At 34.4% G+C, this 21,609-nt stretch overlaps 2 protein-coding genes across 2 annotated transcripts; one reads left to right on the forward strand and one right to left on the reverse strand.

Annotated features, from left to right (window-relative positions):
- The first annotated feature begins 15,171 nt into the window (after positions 1-15,171).
- LOC116002475 (14 kDa proline-rich protein DC2.15-like) lies at positions 15,172-15,871 on the forward strand. The gene has a single exon (XM_031242623.1). It carries the CDS (start codon positions 15,222-15,224, stop codon positions 15,627-15,629), a length of 408 nt encoding a protein of 135 aa, XP_031098483.1. The 5' UTR covers positions 15,172-15,221; the 3' UTR covers positions 15,630-15,871.
- Positions 15,872-20,696: 4,825 nt separating this feature from the next.
- Positions 20,697-21,366, reverse strand: LOC116002813 (14 kDa proline-rich protein DC2.15-like). Its single transcript, XM_031242980.1, has one exon. The coding sequence runs from the start codon at positions 21,323-21,325 to the stop codon at positions 20,870-20,872; it is 456 nt and encodes a 151-aa protein (XP_031098840.1). The 5' UTR covers positions 21,326-21,366; the 3' UTR covers positions 20,697-20,869.
- Between the last annotated feature and the right edge of the window lie 243 nt (positions 21,367-21,609).

A 21,609-nucleotide genomic window follows, 5' to 3' on the forward strand; every position in this document is an offset into this window, starting at 1 on the left:
GGGGGTGTTACAGATTCAATTATAAGTTTAGACTTTTAGCAATGTTGTAAAAATCGAGCCTAGGCGCCGTTAAAGGCACTAGGCGACGCCCAGCCGCGTCGAATAACTTCGGACTCGGCCTTCTCCGATCCGCGGCCGGGCGCCTAGACCGCCTAGCCGGCTGTGTAATTATTATGCAGCCATTTTTTTTAAATAAATCGCAACGGAGATCTCATTGCAGATAGTGGCTTTGACGGAGAAGACAGAAATGTTGGGAGATCAAGTCTAGGAGTCGAGAAACAGGGAAACGAGAGGACTAGACTCTGCGGCTTCAACGCAAGTTGGGGGAAAATTTCTGCCAGAGACGCGAGGAGGTCAAACATGAAAAAGGAAGCCCGTGAACTATTGAAGGCTGGAAGACCTGCTTCCGTGAGAGTGGCCGTAAGAGGGGCAGAGTGCGAGGAGGAACTAAGGAAGAGAGGGCAGAGAAGACTTGTTGGTCGGCGGAGAAGATAGATCAGAGATGCGTTGACGTGAACTGTTGAAGGAAGAGAGGGCGGAGAAGGTGCAATCTCATTGGAAGGTCGGAAGACCTGCTACGTTGCCATGAGAGTAGTGGTGCGGCTAGAAGAGCTGTGACTGCTGTGAAAGAAATTGTTGGTGCCTTGGTGGGCAGGGGTGGAGAAGACAGAGATGAGGCTTCTGGAAACTATAAAAGTTATGGGGTCATTTACCAACTTGGATAAATGGAAGAATTTCCATAAATTGGAGAAATTGAGGAGTGGAATAATGGAGAATGAAAAACTTGTTTACTAAAATCATTTCTCTACTACCTCTTTCCATCTCCATTCTTCAGTTTTTGTAAAAAAAATGGAGAAAGGAAATTCCAAGTTCTCTATTTGGAGTAATGGAAAACACATGGGTGAATAGTGCATTATATATGCAAGGTCTGGGTTTGAATCTTGCTAGGCACAAGGCTTTGTTACGTGCATTGTAGTTTTCTTCGTTGCATTCCTTTTTGCAGTTCGAGCTTTGTTCTTTGCATTAGTTTGCTTTATTATTATTATTATTATTATTATTTTATCGTTATTATTATTTTATCGTTATTATTATTATTATTGTTATTATTATTATTTTATTATTTTTATTATTACTATCATTATTATTATTATTATTATTATTATTATTATTATATTATTATTATTATTATTATTATTACTATTATTATTATTATTATTATTATTATTATTATTATTATTATTACTACTAGTATTTACACCCGTGCGATGCACGGAATGGGTTTGTTATAATATATTAAGAATATTTGAATGAATATACAATTATTTAAATTATAACATCAAATATTATATAGTGCAAGTGAAGATATGAGTTGAGTCATTTATGTTTGTTGATGCTACCATTGCTTGAATTCGAGTAAATAATTGCTCAAATTAATAGCTAATGTGTAGATGTAGGAATGCGGTGTTGTAACTTTAGAGATTTTATATATCATTGTTCGGAATTTTTTGAAATTAGCCCAATGTGCTCGTTCTCTGGCAACTTAGTTATAGTAATGAATTTCTATCCTAATTTATTTGTATAGATGATATATTTTTTGTGTAGATATATAACAACTTTATCATTTTGAAAAAAAAAACATAATATCATTGATTATATTTATACATTATTGAAAACCTCTTTGTAAACGACATTGGAAGTCGCAACACAATTTTGTCCATCCTCGTCTACCGCTAACACCTCCAGGCTATTAGGATGAATAACTCGAGAGAAAGCCACATACAATTGATCGTGACTAAAGACCGGTTTTTTTAGCAATAACCCAACGTGAGTTAGTGTTTGGCATTGGCTTTTGTTTATAGTCATGGCATATGCAAGCATCAACGGGAATTGTTTACGCTGGAACTCGAAGGACAATCTCGTATCAGAAGGACTAAGAGACATTCGGGGGATAAGAACTTTGGTCCCTCCATGTGTCCCATTAACTATTCTTGTTTCGACAATGTGATCTGTCAATCTTGTGATAATGAGCCGCGTTCCGTTACAAAGACCAAGAGAGTGGTCAATGTTCCGCAATAACATAACAGGTGCACTGATCTTTAATGTCAATGAATGATTAGGAAGACCCGACAATCTCAAACTATTTAAGAATTCAGGAGTGTGCACTTCTGATAGATTTTCACTATCTGATTCTGCCTTACACAAAGAGTCACAACTTAAATATGTTCGTTCTTCTGCAGTATTCATGTCGCACATGTACTGATTAATTTGATCAATGACATCTAAAGTCGGCAAGATGATCGCTCGGCCTTCTAGCTGCGACTCATCAAGCATGTTATATCTTGAGCTTGGGAATGTGCTCTCAACTATAGTTGCTATGGGATCGTGTCCACACTTAAACAAAAACCTTGCCGGAATATCGATATCAGATGAACCATTGTTTACAACCCCTGCAATCCCATCTCCGATGTCTGCAATTGGTTGCAGCATATTTTTAACACAAACAAATACCCGAGTATTCCGGGGTTATCGATCCACAGGGAAGCGGGGCGTATCGAACACTAGTTACTAACATATTCTTATGAAGCTAATGCTAACGAAAAAGGTGTTTGAACGGTTGCTAATATTGGAATAAAATAAAATAAAGAAAGTTAGTCGATGAAAACAATATAGAGAGTGGGATTTTCGGGTTTAAGTGTTTATTAACCTAATGCCAAACTAAGGTGTGATATGTAATTTGGGTTCTAACAAATGTGGATGATTGCAATCACAAAAGGGAAGGAATTACTCCCATAATTCAAACCCACAATAAGGAACTAATCAAGAACAAGCAATCTACACGAAATCCCTTAACATATATGCCCTCTCCCAAGGTGCAAATGTCAAGTGCAAAAGTGAGTGCTCTAGTATATGCCCTAACTCCCATCAAGACACAACTATAGCAAGATACAAGTAATTTAGGCCTTTAATCACAAGCATCACAATAGAAATCACAATTGCATCATAAGTATAAAACTCAAATATAAAACATAACATTAAAATATTAAGAACAAGGCACAATAGGTTCATAAACAACTTTCACCCAAAAATCCCTAATAAGCTTAGCCACTCATGGCTAGTATTGAATTCAAAGCACAAATGTTAAAGAGTTTACAAAATCTAAGAAAGTAAAGGAAAAGGTGAAGAGATTCTCCCGAATGTAGTCTTCCTAGCCTCTCCTTCTTCCTCCAAAGCTCTTGTAGCTCTTTAATGGGGAAAATCTTCTCCAAAAGTGGTGGATTCCTCCTTGACTCCTTAGAGAGGAAAACACCCTTTACTCTCACTCCCTTTGTCTCAAAAAACGCAGCTTAGGTCTAGGGTTCTTGGAAAATGAACTTTATATAGTGGGAGCAAAAATAGGGGCAAAATAGGCAATTCCGCCCAGCAGAGTTCTGGACTGTCACAGGATTGTCGACGCGTCGAGCCTTCGAATAATTTCCGAAAATTCCTACGGCATGGACTCGACGCGTCGAGCCTGTGTCTTGGCTCAAGTCCTCACGCTTTGAAGTATTTTGTCGCGACGGGCGGGATTCCGGACGCGTCCAGCTCTAAAATCAGCATTCTTCAGTCGTTTTGACTCCAATCATGCCTTCAATTGTTCCTTTGCTTCGCGTTTAATCTAAAATGGTTTCAAAACACTCAAATCAAGAATGAAACCATATCTAATAGAGAAATCAAGGAATATGCATTGAAGATAGCAATTTAATCCATTTAAGCTCACAAGTTGATTCAAATTCATTAGAAAAATATGCACAATTGAGATTATATCAGCAATCCATTTTGAAAACCAATCAACTGTATGTCTGCAATCCATTTTGAAAACCAATCAACTGTATGTCTATCTTCCTCTGAAGCTAAGGTTCGTAGTCTCAAGTTCTTGGTCAACCTTAATACCTTGCAATTTGTCCACAGGTATGAAGAATTAAGAGTTGCTCCGACAACTTCTGGTCTTGTTGCTTTCGGAATAACAGGTAGGATCTATCTAAAATCGCCGCCCAAAACTACTGTCTTTCCACCAAGTCATTTCAGCACTACCCGGTATGGCGAACCTCAATATGTCCCTCATGGTTTTGTCCAAAGCCTCAAAACAGTATTTGTGCGTCATCGGTGTTTCATCCCATATTATCAATTTGCTCCTTATTATAAGCTCAACAAGGTCACTACCTTGCAATATATTGCACGTGGAATCTTCGTTCAAAGAAAGTGGTATAGCAAATCTGGAATGCGCCGTTCTGACAAGAGGCAACAACAAAGATGTTATTCCACTGGAAGCAACATTTAGAACAATATCACCGCGGCTCCTAATCTTTGATGATAACGTTCTCCACACGAACGTCTTGTCTGTTCCTCCGTAACCATACACAAAGAATAATCCACCTCTATTTGAATCAATATCATTCATCACAGAGTCGTAAACATTCTTTTGTTCATCGGTCAATTGTGTTACCAATGTCTCATGCTCTGTCTTCAAAGATTCCTTGTCGTACGCCAACTCTTCGGCTATCAACATGTTTTCACTCAAACCCATGCTACTTTCGTCTGGAATTGGCATTTCCGGAAAGTCTTTCAAGCTTTTTCCCCACGAAGATAGCAAAGTCTCCAACTCCATCAGAGCAAAATATTTTTTATCCGAATCCGATAACATCAACTTTTAAAAGGCAAAAAAAAAAAGAAACAAAAACAAATAACAAATTAGTTTATTTATAAATAATGAAAAGCAAATAACAAAGTCGAATAAATAGATTGGATCTCGATATACCTGGATTTTGCAAAACACGTCGACGTTGAACTTGTGCATCCTCGGCAAGAAATTCCCAAACGGCATTCCAAACTACTTCTGGCTTACTGAGTGAACTTGAAGTGAGAAGCGTAACAACTAACCTTCGCAAAGCATACGCGGATGCCCAGTAACTCGAATCAATAATGTCATCAATGTACTCCTTGTCATCATCTAATAATCCATATTCATAACATGTATCCCTAAACGAATTATGAATGACTCCTGAAACAGTGCGAATATCTTCATGGCTAAAAGGTCCGCGTACCAAATTTAAAAGACATCTAAGATAGTATAACTCTCCACACCCTAGCGGAACATAGAACAATCGTCCTATGGAGGATTTTAAACCGACTTCATTAAAGAAATGAGACATTGTACTACCGAGTAAGTTTGGTTACATATGGTCACTACAAGAAAAATGCTCATAGACAACGGTTACCAGACAACGGTTACCGTTGTCTATGAGGTAAAAATTTCTGTTGTTGAAGCCGGTGTTGTTGTAAGTCCTGCGCAAAGACAACGGTTTTAACTGTTATCTTTTTTAGAAAAGACAACGGTTAAAAACCGTTGTCTATTGAGTGTTGTTGAAGCCGGTGTTGTTGAAAGTCACGCACATAGACAACGGTTTTTAACCATTGTCTATTGAGTGTGTTGTTGAAGCCGGTGTTGTTGAAAGTCACGCACATAGACAACGGTTTTTAACCGTTGTCTTTTCTAAAAACGACAACGGTTAAAAACCGTTGTCTATTGAGTGTGTTGTTGAAACCGGTGTTGTTGAAAGTCACGCACATAGACAACGATTTTTAACTGTTGTCTATTCTATAAAAGAAAACGGTTGAGTGTTGTTGAAACCAGCGTTGTTATATGTCCCACACAAAGACAACAGTTTTTAACCATTGTCTATTGAGTGTTGTTGAAACTGATATTAAAATGTCAAATTCATTGTTTGATAATCTTTGCAAACGCTAAATTTAGCAACATTTGCATATAGCGTTTTGAAAAAAATAATAATTTTCTCCAAAACGCCGCTAAGAGTTAATAGATTAAGAGTTAATACCCTTAAATAGATTAAGAGTTAATACCAGCCAAGGTCCCTGGAGTATAGTGGTTCCGCCATCTATGGTCCTAAACTTCCAAATCAACCCTCCGTGATCCTCCTTTTTCCGAATTTGACCTACTATAGTCCTTCCGTTAGTGTTGGCCGTCTAAGGCGTTAAATGTCGGGGCAAATATGACTTTTCACAATTTCCTCCCCAAATCAAGTTAGATTATATGCAATCAGATTCGATTACCCCAACCCTAACCCTAATCACGGTTCGACAACATCGCAACTATAGTAATCCCCAAATACGCAAAATCGAGTGTTCATCGCCATTAATCAGTGGGTAGGAAAGCTCTACAGTTCGTGGAGGGAAAGCTCTACAGTTCTACCTACGTAATGGGTTCTAGAGAGCAAGACCTTTCAGGTATGTCACTGCTCCGTAGATGCTCAATGTTTAGTCTCTATTCGAAAACGACTAGCTTTATATAAGCATTGATATATATGTGTATGCTTTTCGCTGTGTAGTATGTAAATGTGTATGGGTATCTGTGGGGACCATATGTTGGCCGACCTGCCATGCCATACTTTAACCTAGAAATTGATTTGTACTGTATGAGCTTTATTTTGGTTTGGGAAAAGGGGAAAAGCAGTGTAGTGTGGTTGGGTTTTAAATATGCTGTGTAATTTGAACCTTGAATACTTTTTGTTTGTTTATATGAATTGTGTGAAGTGTGAACTGTGTAGGGGACCACATGTGCTTAACCTGATTATGAGTTTAAGACCATGGGGACCACATATGTTAATATAAAACTGAAAGCAACCAGATTATGAATTATAGTCCATGGGGACCACTTGTGTTTAGTTTAGGGAACCATAAATGTTTGTGGAACATATTGTATTCACTTTAGCTGTCATTCTCATTTTTTAGGTAATGAAGGTGGTTTTACTCTTACTTTAAGACATGGTGGCAGAATAAATAAAACCAAGAGTTCATATGTTGGGGGGAAGATATGCTCTTTCCAGAATATGGATGTAAATGAATGGGGACTTTTTACACTTATGGATAAACTGGAGGAGATAGGATATGAAATGGTAGAGCAGTTGAAGATGTTTGGTAGTATGTCTAATGGATTGATAGAGTTAGTGACAGATTGTGAAGTTTGGGATCTAGTTAAGCAAATTGAGTTGCATAATGTCATTGAGATCTGGGTTGTAAGCGATGATGGAGTTGATGAGTGTGAAGATGTTAGTGGGGAGGCATTTGATAACTTTGAAAATGAAAGTGAGGGTGATTGGGAAAGTGAGGGTGACTATGAAGAAGATGACATAGAGTTTGAGACAAATGTTGATCCAAGTGTAGAGTTTGGTGGGATTGAAGAACATCAGGCTGAATTGACAGTTAATGATGGGAATATAGAAATTAATTTCTCTGATGAGGGTAGTGAGAAAGATAGTGATTTTGAAGAAGAACAAGAGTACAAACTTCCAAATTTCAGAGGGAAAACAGAGATGACTTCACCAAAATTCTGTCTTGGGTTAACATTTGGTTCTAAACAAGAATTTAAGGAGGCAGTTTACAATTATGTAATGTGTCATGGGAAGGAATTACTTTATGTGAAAAACGATAAGGTTAGGTGCATTGTTGAATGTAATGAGGTGGGGTGTCCTTTTAGAATCATCTTAGGAAACAAGCATCTGATTGGAGGATAACAACACTAAATGACAACCATGATGGTTGCTGTTGGAACAATGTAAACTACATGGCTAACTCCTCAACAGTTGCTCAAAGATGGAAAGCAGAAGTTGCATCACATAGTACTTGGACACCCTCAGAATTTCTGAAAAAAGTGCATGGCAAGGGTCTAGTGCATGACTATGTACATCCCTGTTATTTCATTGACACCTACTTGAAGAGCTATGGAGGCAGTATAAGGCCTATGGCAGGCCCTAATGAGTGGCCTGAAAGTGATAAAGAATCCCTTCTTCCACCATTGTACACTGCAAAACCAGGCAGGCTAAAGAAGTTGAGAAAGAAAGGAGCTGATGAGGTTTCCAAAGGTTTGAAATAGTTGATTTGTCCATTGTTATTACTAATAACTGATTTGCATTATTGTTAACTGATTTGTAGTTATTGATCTAGGTGGGACAGATTTGAAAGGAGTAGATCCAAGCAAATCCAAGGATGGGATACACTTGAAGAGAAGTCATGTGAAGATGCATTGCACTAAATGCAAAAAGGAAGGCCACAATAAAAGAAAGTGTCCTGAAGATCCTGCTGTGAGGGAGAGATTGGTATTGACAAGCATGAAGAATATAAGCATAGTTGGTTGGTTTTAACTGTTTTCATTATTACTTAACATGTGTGTTATTTTGCAACAGGCCAATCCAAAGAAAAGAGTAAGGGTGAAAGCAAAGAAAGGTCAAGTACATGCATCTTCCTCAACTGCCCCATCTTCAACAGCCCCATCTTCAATTGTCCCTCCTTCAACACTTCCACTGCCAGCAGAAACACAAGGAGAAGATGATGACAGTTGGTTGGCTAACATTGATATTGATGCAGTGGTGTCACAATTGATTGGTACACCAGCACCATCTACTGAAGTAACAGCTGATGAAATACCAATGACAAGCCAGCCACCAATACTTGAAGACACTCAAGAAGAAGTCACCAATTCCCCCTCCATGGACAAAGGCAAGAAGTAGTTGGACAAGAAGAAAGGAAGACTTGGACAGCCCACTAGGAGATACTTCACAAGAAACACAACAAAATCAAAGTTTCAAAATAGGAGTGATAATCCAATCACAATTGACTAAGTGTGTTGGTACTATGTATATTTTTGAGAAATGCTACTAAGTAGACTGGGAATGGTTAGACAATTCACTGTGGTAAACTGTTTATTAGCTGTGCTTTTTGAGAAGTGCTACTGATATGTACTAGACAATTGGTAGTTTATCAACTGTGCTTTTGGTCAATTTCCCTATGTTTGGTAGCCACTAAACTGTTTTTAAGTCTAATGGAATGTGTTAAAAGTTTATAATGCAGTTGCAGTTGCCTATGTGTTTTACTACTCAATTCAATTGCCTATTTCATTTAGTAGCCAATTTAGTAGCAAATGCAATAGCCAATTTAGTAGGCAAGAACATTCATTAAAAACCATTAACCCCTTACAAACCAAACTGTTGGAAACATTACAGCAGCTAACACACTAACTGGACACACATCAAATTCAATAACCTTGGAGCATTCTAACACTCACTGCCGGTTCAAAACATAAATAGCTAAACAATTGCAATACTAACATAAATCCAAACACAAATAAAATGGTAATTTTGCAACATCGCTTTGTCTTGACTTCTTTCTCCTTAGCAATGACATCTAAAATAGCCTTTAATCTCTCAATTTCTTCTCTATCTCTATTTATCCTCCTCAACAAGCCCGGTATTATGCTTATTGCCCTTGGACACATGGGAGGATCTGCCCAGTCAAAGAAACCACATCCCTTCATTCCCTACAGTAAAAACAATGAAATGTTGTCACTGCCCGTATGAAATTCAACCAGAACCAATAATATAAACACACTACTCACCGCTGATTCGGAACAATGCCAAAATCTCCTTACCGGATTGCGATCCGTCCAAGACGTTCGAATTACAAGCTGCCTCCCACATTCACACTCTCGAATCTCCATGGATTCCCCAAAATTGTATCTTCTCCTTGTATTACTTGAACTAGATGACATTGTTGCCCAATGAAGCTAGAAATCGAACACACCAATGGGGAAGAAATCGAAGCTGGAAAGTTTAAGAGTGATTAGGGCTAATATGGAGGAAGGAGGAAGAAATGGACATATTCTACACATTACTGAACGCAAACCGCACTTTATTTGGGGAGGAAATTGTGAAAAGTCATATTTGCCCCGACATTTAACGCCTTAGACGGCCAACACTAACGGAAGGACTATAGTATGTCAAATTCGGAAAAAGGAGGATCACGGAGGGTTGATTTGGAAGTTTAGGATCATAGATGGCGGAACCACTATACTCCAGGGACCTTGGCTGGTATTAACTCAATAAATTAATTACAATATAATGTAGCCTTGAGGCTCCTTAAATAGGAGCCTCAAGGCTCCATCCCACTTTTCCCACCGATGTGGGACGGTGGGAAAAGTGGGATGAAAAGAAGGAAGCAGCGCAAGCTGCTTCCTTCTTCTTCTTTATTTTTTTAATTTTTTTTTTCGCTTTCTTCTTCTTCTTTATGTTTTGTTTAATTTTTTATTTTGATTTTTATTTTATATAAATATTATTATTAGAGTTAACTATATTTTGGTCCTAAATTTATAGGTGACAGTCCACTTTTAATTTTTTTTATGAGAACATTCACTTTTGTTCCTAGTATTATTATGACATGACCATTTTTTATCATCAATCAACAAAATAGTTTAAATATCATTAAATACAAAGATATTTCGGTCTTTAATGTATTTTTTCAAAAAGATAAACATAAAAAATATAGTGGGTCAACCTATTACAAGATGTTATTTATTTACTTATTATTATTATTATTCAACCTATTGATTTATTATTATTATTATTATTATTATTATTATTATTATTATTATTATTATTATTATGTATACCTTTTAGGTCATTTTAATTTAATTACATGTTAACCGCAAACCTAAAGAGCTAATTTTAACAAACATTTTTTTTACAAACTGCTAATTAAATTCGCTGGTCAAAGCCGCTAATACAATCCGATGGTTAAATAAAACTGTTGTCTAAATAAAACATGGGTGCACAAAGACAACGATGTTAATAAACCATTGTCTTTGAAGTGTTGTATAGTCAAGTGCACTTAAAGACAATACAGAAACGACAACGGTTAAATGAAATTGTTGTCTAAATAAAAAATGGGTGCACAAAGACAACGGTTTTAATAAACCGTTGTCTTTGAAGTGTTTGTATATTAAAGTGTGGTTAAAGACAACACACAAACGACAACGGTTAAATAAAACCGTTGTCTTTTTTTTTTTTAAATAAACGTGCAAAGACAACGGTTTTAAAAAATCGTTGTTTTTTTTTAAATAAACGTGCAAAGACAACGGTTTTAAAAAATCGTTGTCTTTGTAGTGTTGTGTATTCAAGTGCACTCAAAGACAACACACCAACGATAACGGCTACATAAAATCATTGTCTAAATAAAAAATGGAATGCACATAGACAACGGTTTTTAAAAACTGTTGTCTTTGAAGTGTTGTGTATTAAAATGTGTTTATAACAACACACCAGCAACAACGGCTAAATAAAACCGTTGTCTTTAAAAAAAATAAACGCGCAAAGACAACAATTTAAAAAAACCGTTGTCTTTGTAATGTTGTGTATTCAAGCGCACTTAAAGACAACACACGAACTACAATGATTAAATAAAACCATTTTCTAAATGAAAAAACGGGTGCACAAAGACAACGGTTTTACTAAATAGTTGTCTTTGAAGTGTTGTCTATTCAAGTGTGCTTAAAGACAACACACATATGACAACGGTTAAATAAAATCGTTGTCTTTTTTAAAAAAATAAACGCGCAAAGACAACAGTTTTAAAAACCGTTGTCTTTGTAGTGTTGTGTATTCAAGTGCACTCAAAAACAACACTTCAACGACAACGGTTACATAAAACCGTTGTCTTTTATTTAAAAAAATGCACATAGACAACGGTTTTTAAAAATCGTTGTCTTTGCGGTGTTATCTTTTTACAAAATGCACAAAGACAACACACTAAAGACAACGGTTCGGTAAAAACCGTTGTCTTTGATAAAAGTGTCACGTCAAAGACAACGGTTTTGTCCAAAATTGTTGTCTTTTACACAAAAGATAACACTTTTGTCAAAAACTGTTGTCTTTTTAGTGTTGTCTATGTGCATTTTTCTTGTAGTGGGTGGTTGTAAATAGTAAGCAGTTATCAAATTAATGTCACCCTACAATTGCTTCATTTTCTTCTTTTTTTAGGATTTCGTGTTTTAATATTATTGTATTTTAATATTATTTTATTGTTTTAATTGTTTTAACGTACAATATTTTGGGCGGGAAATAGGATTTCGTTTTGGAGGATTTTGTTTTTATAAGTATTATAACAATGTACTAATCCTAATGCATAACAATGTTTTGATGTTATAGGATTTTGTTTTAATATTATTGTACTTTTAATATTATTTTATTGTTTTAATTGTTTTAATGTACAATATTTTAATTTGGGCAGGAAATAGGATTTCGTTTTGGAGGATTTTGTTTATATATATATATATATATATATATATATATATATATATATATATATATATATATATTACTATTACTATTACTATTATTATTGTAAGTGTAACATTTGTACACGTTTTTCGACCTCCTATTTGTTGGCTTAATTAATGTCAAAAACCTTAATTTAAGTCTAATAGGTTGTTATTAAGTCAAACTGTATCAGCACTGGATCAGTTCTCTGTCTACTCTGGATCTGTGATTTGCCTGCTTTGGATCAGTGTCAATATTTGATTAATTCAAATTAAATCAACTCACCTTGATCTAAGATTTATGGGGTGATCCACTCTACTGGACAGAGTTTGATTTGAGGGATTAACAGCAGCTGGAGTTGTATTCAAAAAAAAAAAAACAGCAGTTGGAGTTGAGGTTAATTGGTTGGTTCATTAAGTTATATAAAGAGCTCCAAGTCTTGGGTTTCATTACGGATTTCATTACTTTGAGATTCCAGAGATTACGTGAGAACTATATACAGGTTTCTTATATTACTTCAAGTGTTATTATCAGTTTGGAAGCATATGTGATTGTTCGGCCGTGTTGGTGAACCTTGAAGAATCGCACAATGTCAGCTTGAAGATGATGAAGGCTTAGCTAGGAGTACTTTTTATAGCCATTAGTGTAGGATGGTTGTTGTGTGACTCTTTGTAACCCTTTGTGATCATCTAGTAAATTGGGCTGACGTGAAGTGCCCCGCAGACGTAGGAGTGGAGCTCCGAACTGCGTAAACAATTACGGTGTCTGGTTCCTTTTTATTGCTTTATTGTTTTATGCTTTATTTATCTGTTTCTAAGTGATTAATGTTTTCAGATAAATAATTCTCATTAAAATAAAGTAAAAACCTTAATTTTTTATTGTACATTCAAGATGCACAATACTATTTCAATTATCTTAGTTGTAGAAATATACAAATGTTATATGAGATGATTCTATTTAATGAGTTTTGAGTATTTTGTTTTGTAATCAAACTATGTACTAAAATTAAAGAAATGGAAACTTGGAGGAATGGAGAAGTAAATTTGAAATATTGGAGAAACGAAAAACTGGAGGAATGGAGAAGGAAAAATGGAAAAATGGAGAAATGAAAAACTGAAAATGGAAAAACAGAGAAATGAAGTAAACTACCCCTATATTTCTTTTTGCAAATGGAAGGCTATAAAATTTATTTTAAAAAAAACAATTAATCGGGCGCCTAGACGCTAGACGTCCCAGTGCGCTTGAGGAACTCCCAGCGATTTTTTCAACCTTGACTTTTAGTTGAGATAAAACTTCAATTCTTGCAATACAATTTTGCAAAAAAAACTTCTCTAATTCCTATATCTTTCCGATAAATCTCGTTTTTTCCTTAGTTTCTTTAATGGGTAGGGATCTGGATCTGTCCAAAGTCCAAACCCACCACTTCCATGATTTTTATTTTTATTTATTTATTTATTTATTTATTTATATATATATATTTTTTGTGGCCGTAGCATATGGAAATAATGTTGGCTTGGTGGGAAAGAAAAAAATAATAATATGAATGCAGAGGTGGAGTGATCACCATTAGTCAAGTTTGGGGGCATGGTTAGTGGCTACACTAGATATGCCAACTAAAATATCCAAAAATGGAATCTGCACCGCAGATAACTCCGTCCAATTTTTGCTTGTCATCTTCGGTATTCAAAAGCCAGAAATATCGGCTACAACACATTTCATCACTCCTAGCAGAGTATGCTATTCAATTTCTTAATTTGAATCAATCAGATTTGTAATCTAAATTAGTTTTATCTCATTGTAATTTTATCAATCAGGATCATCACAATTACAACACATTTAGTTCACAAGATGAATTTTGAGATAATAGGAATGCTATTTCATAAGGAATGGAGTAGGCAAGAAATAGAATAAGAATTGTATTCTATTATTTGATTCGCAGGAGCAATAGACTTTAGAATTATATATATTACAGTGTTTAGTTGATTTAAGGAATAAAAATGAAATATGTTTTAAAAGACATAAATACCTTTTTAAAATATGCAAAGTAGTAGTAATAATAATAATAATAATAATAATAATATTCTAATTACATAGAGTTTATATTGATGTTAAAAAACGATTGGTACGGTAAAATTAATAACAATAATAATAATAATAATAATAATAATAATAATACAAAACAAATTTATATATAAAATAATTGTTTTTTTTAAACACAAATGAGAGTTTTTAATTCCACATCGGTAACTCAGGAAGAAGAACTCATTTGAGCTCCTCTATATAAGAGAAGCATTGTTAGCTTTTGTTTTGGAAAAAGTATCATTCCATCATATTATTGGTAGTATCATTGTTAGCTTCTGTTTTGGAAAAAGTATCATTCCATCTTATCAATAGCTTCTGTTTTTTTGTACATATTGGTGCTTTGGATGTATTAGGATCAATTGCCTTATTTTTTATTTTTATATTTTTAAAACATTTATTCTATACTATTATAAGGTCATACATAACCAAACATCAATATTGATATAATCCTTCTAATTCCACTCCACTACCAAACATGTAAAATACTTTTACAAAAATTCATACTACAACTAAGTATTTGATACATATATATTTCAATATTTATGTGTGAACAAAGCACAGTAGAGTCTTACTCAGTTGCAAAATACTTTAATTTCACAAAAATTCATACTATCACTAAATATGTATCTGATTCACATTCTGATTTTCATGTGCAAATCAAACATACCCTTATCTTTTAAGTAGTGAAGGTAGATTTCCTTAATCACGTACAAAAAAACAAAAATATGGGATACACCCGGGAAAGCTGTGATTTTCCAAAGAGTACAGTGTTTGAGTATATGAATAGTGAGAATTATATGTAAATATATAATTTTAAAATATTTTTTTGGTTATATGATTGTGGTCAACACGGTTGCAGGGTGTAAAATATTATATCTTTTGGAAAGAATTAAATATGTAAAAGATTTCATCTATAAATACTGAACATAAGCTAAGGATATTCCACACATCTAGCTAAGCCTAAGCCATTATTGCAAGCTAAGATCTCTATATATTAAAATGGCAAAGGCTGCAGCTGCTTCTTCACTTACCCTTTTCCTCGCCCTAAACCTTCTCTTCTTCACGGTGGTTAGCTCCACCAATGTGCCCTGCCCTCCACCACCACCAAAACATCAGCCACCGTCCCCCTCATCATCATCTCAGGCCGGCAAGTGCCCTAAAGATGCACTCAAACTAGGCGTGTGTGCTAACCTTTTGACTGACTTGCTCAACCTTGTCGTCGGAAGCCCCGCCACCACCCCTTGCTGCTCTCTCATTGCCGGTCTTGTCGACCTCGAAGCCGCCGTCTGCCTCTGCACCGCCATTAAAGCCAACATCCTCGGAATCAACCTCGACATTCCCATCTCCCTCAGCTTGCTGCTCAATAACTGCGGCAAGAATGTCCCTAGTGGATACCAATGCCAATAAGCCATCTTCAAGATAGAAAACACCTATAATCATATACGTGTTGTTAGCTTTCAGATTCCTAGCTCTCATGGCTTGGTTTTCTGGAGATATTACTATAATAACAGGGTGTTGTTGTTGCTTGCTACTACTGTATTAAGTTTATGCTCCTCTCATTGATTTGGCAAGTGGCTAGCTTATCGATGAGATAAAAGAATTTTATTTAATTTGCAATAAAATAATATTTTATGAATGTTTACTAGTTACTACTTCATAATTGCTCGATCTCATTTTAATTATCTTTGAACTTGAAACTTGTACGATAATGCCCGCATGCAATTATATTTTTGCATGCCGGTCTAAACGAAAACGTAACCAATACAGGAAAGAGTTACGGCAATCTGAGAAATAGTACCAAGTTGGCAAATGGATTTCAAGATCAGAACAAAATTAAAGTTATTTCGTACGTGGAACATTCTACTGTTTTCTTGTCAGTATTAATACCACAAATGGTCCCTCACTAGATTAGTACTTCTTTTAGTCATCGATTTTCAATTTGATCACAAATGGTCTCCTGACTTTCATGTTTTTCTTTACCACAAACAGTCTTCCCTTAAATTTGCATTAAATAGGTGTTAAATTTAGGGTAATATCGTCAAATTGATTAATATGATTATGATTATGATTATTTCTTTTAGAGAATTATATGACACCATAATTAATTTCAAAACATTAATAAACATCAAGTTAATAAATATAAAAAAAAAAAAAACAAAATGGACGTGACAAATCACATAAATAAACAAATTAAATAAAAACCCATGGTTAATGTTTCAGTTATGTCCCAAACAAAATGTTTGATCGATTAATAAAAAGTGGAAAATATTAATCGGTCATGTATGAACAAGCATGGAAATGATAGAAGAAAGATTTTTGAAAAAAATTTCTTCCATTTTAATCTATTGGTTAAATTAAAAACATATAGCTAGCTCTAATATTAAATCTTCATTTTGTACGCATAATTACGAAAATAACGTGTATTGTCTTTTTATTTAGGAGTATTTATATTCGTTAATTGTTTCAATTATGCTTGTTGGTGAAAAATTCTAAACATTTTTAGTTTATGACCATTATATATATCAATTGGATGATAATACCCATAAATTTAACATTTATTTAACAGAAAATTTAACGAATGACTATTTGTAGTAAAAAATGAAAGTCAAAGGACCATTTGTGATCAAATTGAAAGTCGATGACTAAAAGGAGCAATCCTTATATCGTGCACCAAGGTCCACGTACAGTGCACCGTGGACCCTAGTCCTAAACGACGTCGTTTCGAATGTTAGTAGACGGTGGATGCGAATGACTTCAGGGAATAACTTCAGGGAATACACAGAATCCTTGTCTAGAATACACAGAATGACTTGAGGGTATACACAGAATATTGACACAACTACACAGAAATCATCATCCTAACATTCGAATACATAAAAAACGTCACTACCTATATTTAAGTACCCCTAACATGAATACACAGAATCGTAGTCTACAATACACAGAATGTCTTCAAAGAATACACAGAAAATGAAAACACCAAATACACAAACACATCACCTCTCTGTTTAAGTACCAATAGCATGAATACACAGAATCGTAGTCTACAATACACAGAATGACATGAGGGAATACACATAATATTGACACAACTACACAGAAATCATCCTCCTAACATTCGAATACACAAAACACATCACAACCTATATTTAAGTACCTCTAATTTAACATGAATACACAGAATCATAATCTACAATACACAGAATGCCTTCAAAGAATACACAGAATATTAACACAAATACATAGACCAGCCGAAACGGGAAACGTTATTTCTTAAAAAAAAAAACCTTAATTAAAATAACTAAAACGATGTCATTTTAGTACGTTGTGCACCCTGGTCCACGATATAAATTGCCTAAAAGGAGTACTAGCCCAATATTAAGAAGGCCATTTGTAGTATTAACTCTCATTTTAATTTGTCACTTTAATTTGCCGTAACGTGTTCTTGAATTCAATAGTTTCAGAATTTGCGGAAATTTGTGAGGTTGGTCCACTGCCATCTTTGCTAGGGTTGAAACTGAATTTCCCCTTTTGGCATATTGAGAAACCGAGTTTCTCGTTTGTCATTATTGGGTTGATGGGAAGATTTTAGCAATTAGCTTGTTTTAGAAACGTTGACCTCCGGATTTGGGCGCTAAGTTTTCTATGATCAGCAAATAAACATGCAGGTACCAATAATTTTTTAGGGAGTGGGGGGACCCAAGAAAAGCAAACCAAGGCCTCTCTATTGTCTCTACTCAACCTTGGTCACCATGAGAAGTCTCAAAACTCCGAGAGCGTTATTGAAGGATACTAAGGCTATTGCTAAGTACACATCTTAACAAGGGGAATACGCATAACACTACACCAAAAATGTTATTTATTAGCGATTGTTATACTTTTATTTAGCAGCGGTTCGTAATTGCCACGAAATTATTTACGGGCGATTCTTTATTAGTAACTAAACGGTGTGTCGTGAAGGATTTAGTAGCGATTTTATTCAACAATGTGGTACTTTGCTTTTGTTTTTAACGATAGTTTTATAACCGCTGCTAAAATATATATTTGTCTATCCCTATAAATAATAGAGGCAGTTTTTAAGTTTTGCTAAATATATTTCTTTATTATTTTTAAAATATTAGTGGCAGTTATTAAGTGTATCTAAATAATTTTTTGTTTTCATAATGAAGTGTAATTTGTTGCGATTTTAAAACCGTAGTCATAAGAACCTCTATTACTACTATGACTTCTTAAAATATAGTTGTTCCATCTTCAAAAATATATATATATAGTTGTTCCCAAATCTCAACTTGTGAACCCTCTGTTAGATTTCTGAAAATATTCAGATTCAAGGTAATTCATACATGATAGGATGTTTCATAACTCACTTAAAGCAGATACTAACAGAAAATTTTGGGGGCAACAAAAGTAATTCGCAATGAGGATTGGATACATGCTATAGATATGTAAGTAGTTTTTAAATTTTTTTTTTTCATTTTTTCGGTATGATTATTACATTATGTGAATAATCAACTCTTATGAATATATGAAGGGCTATGAAAATATGTTTCATGCAAGGAATGGAAAGAAAAGGCGAAATAAAACTTTTTAGGAAATTGTCAAGGTAATAATCTAAGATTAATTTTTAACTAACTATATATAAGTTTTTGTATATCTATATATCTAGATAAATATAATTGTTAATGCATAATTATTATTTAACATGTATAGGTTCCTCATGGTCAACTTTATAGTAACGAATGTAGTTTTTATGTCATGGCTTACATGAGAACTTTAATTGAGCATGTGCCATCTATTGATGATAAATAATCAGTTCAAGCACGAATAAGATTTTTATCATATTTTTTTTTATTATTTCAATTAATTTTATAAAATTAATCATATTGTGGTTATGCTAAATACTATAATATGGAAGTTTTTATATATTTACTATTCAAATATATATATTTTTGACATGAAGTTTCAACAAGCTGTTTACGACTAAATGGATATTGATCTCTGAGTTCCAAATGGGTAGATTGCTTATTAAGTTATATAGAATGGGAATACATTTTATTAGAACTTTGTGAACAATATTTAGACATGGTGATTAAAATTGTTCATTGTATTTTGAAATAGATGATGAATTGTTCTATATTTTGAAATATATGATGAATTATTATGTATTTTGAAATGCTTTTCATATTTGTAGAAGATGATTGTACTAACGAATTAATGTTTTTGTATTTATAGTGTTTGGATAAATTGTTATTATTATATTATGCTTAAAAACAAGTTAAAAACAAGTGTTTAAAACTGTTGTCTATGAATGTGAACTAGAACAAGGGTTTTTAATTGTTGTCTTTGATATATAAGACAACTACGATCAAAACCTGTTGTCTATGCGTGTAATTTTCAACAACACAAGATTCAACAACATTCAATAGACAACGAGTTTTAACTGTTGTCTTATATAGAAATGACAACAAGATGTTTCATAACTCACTCAAAGCAGCTACAAATAGAATGTTTTGGGGCAACAAAAGTAATTTTGCAATGACGATTGGATACATGTATATGTGTAAGTAGTTTTTAAATTTCTTCCACTTTTTTTCGGTATGATTATTACATTTTGTGAATAATCAACTCTTATGAATATATGAAGGGTTATGAAAATGTTTCATGTATGGAAGGGAAAGAAAGGGCGAATTAAAATTTTTTAGGAAATTGTCAAGGTAATTTAAGATTTTTAAATAATTATATATATACAAGTGTTTGTATAACTATATATCTAGATAAATTTTTAATGCACAAATATTATTTAACATGTATAGGCTTCTCATCTACTTAATAGTAACCAATGTGGTTTCTATGTCATGGCTTACATGAGAACTTTAATTGAGCATCTTTCTAAAAATTATGCCATCTTTCTCACTCTATTTCTTTCTCCATTCTTCTTATTTTTATTTCTTTATTTTTTTTTAAACAAAGTTATATTAGTGTTAAACTACACACAAACATAATTATTTGATATTCTTTTACTCCCGTGATGTCATGCACAAACTAAAATATAGAGATCTTTTTTTTTTTTTTAATTATCTCTTGTTTAATTTCATGTCATTTGAATAATTTGATATAACCAAAATCTAATATACATATACATCTTTTCTAGTTATGGTACATATTGGATTGAGGTTTGGAAAATCAAATTTACTATACCGCAGTCAAAATATGGCTCTAGTGACTATGCACTTATAGAGAAATAAAATTAAACATTTACTAATATAGTAGTAAATGCTTAAATGACAATTGACGTTGTACACTTAGTGCTTGGTCGTGATAATGTATGCACCATGATACGAGATATGAAAAATCTTTGCTCGGCCTAGATGCACCAAGTCCAATACAAATTAAAGCACAGAAAAATATAAAAGAAACCAGATATTGTATTGATTATATTTTTCTGATATAGAGTACATTGATTATCGGTTTAACACACAGCAAATGAAAGCAGAGAAAAGAGAACACATACATCAAATTATATTGCACGAGCAGTGCATTCAAGAAAGGAAATTAAACCCGAAATATATAACTTCAAACTAGGAAGAATTGAAGAAGAAGCTTTCTCAACTCTCTAGCTGACATCAAATTAAAAGCTAAATTATTGTTCAAAGGCATTGGAAGCCAGAAGGAACGTTTTTACCGCAGGCATTAAGGAGAAGGCTGAGGCAAAGTGGAACATTAAGGTTAATGCCCAGAACGTTAGCCTTAATGGCGGTGCAAAGGCAGTCTGCGGCCTCAAGGTCCACAAGCCCTTCAATGAGAGAGCAGCATGGTTCCATTGGAGGGTTGCCAAACACAAGGCCAAGCAAGTTGCCAAGCACATTGGCACAAACACCCAACTTTAGGGCATCTTTAGGGCACTTTCCCTTAGAAGGGCTTGGTGTTGGCTTTGGCTTCGGCTTCGGTTTAGGGCTAGGGCAAGTGCCACATGGTGTTGGCTTTGGCTTTGGCTTCGGCTTCGGTTTAGGGCTATGGCAAGTGTCACATGCACTCACCATGGTGCAGAAGAGAATGTTGAATACGATGAATAAAGCCAGTACTGAGGTTTTCTTGGAAGCCATTTTCACAGTAACCCTTTGCAAATGAAGCTACTAAGTAGATGTTAGTGAACTAATTGCAAAGGGGATTTTGGAGTGATGATGAGATTTTTGGGAATGTTGGGTATTTATAAGAAGAAAAGTATATTGGCTTGGCCAGGTGGGTGGTGGGTGGGGGTGGGCAGCTGGAGGGGGGAGGGGGTGTCATTAATCCTATATCCTATATATAAAAAAGCCCAATGTTTTTGCTACAGAACTTTGGCTCCAATTCCCGCCCATCCGTTTGATAGAAAAGCAAAGCATTAATG

The sequence above is a fragment of the Ipomoea triloba genome, chromosome 13 (assembly GCF_003576645.1).
Source record: "Ipomoea triloba cultivar NCNSP0323 chromosome 13, ASM357664v1".
In the NCBI taxonomy this organism is placed as follows: domain Eukaryota; kingdom Viridiplantae; phylum Streptophyta; class Magnoliopsida; order Solanales; family Convolvulaceae; genus Ipomoea; species Ipomoea triloba.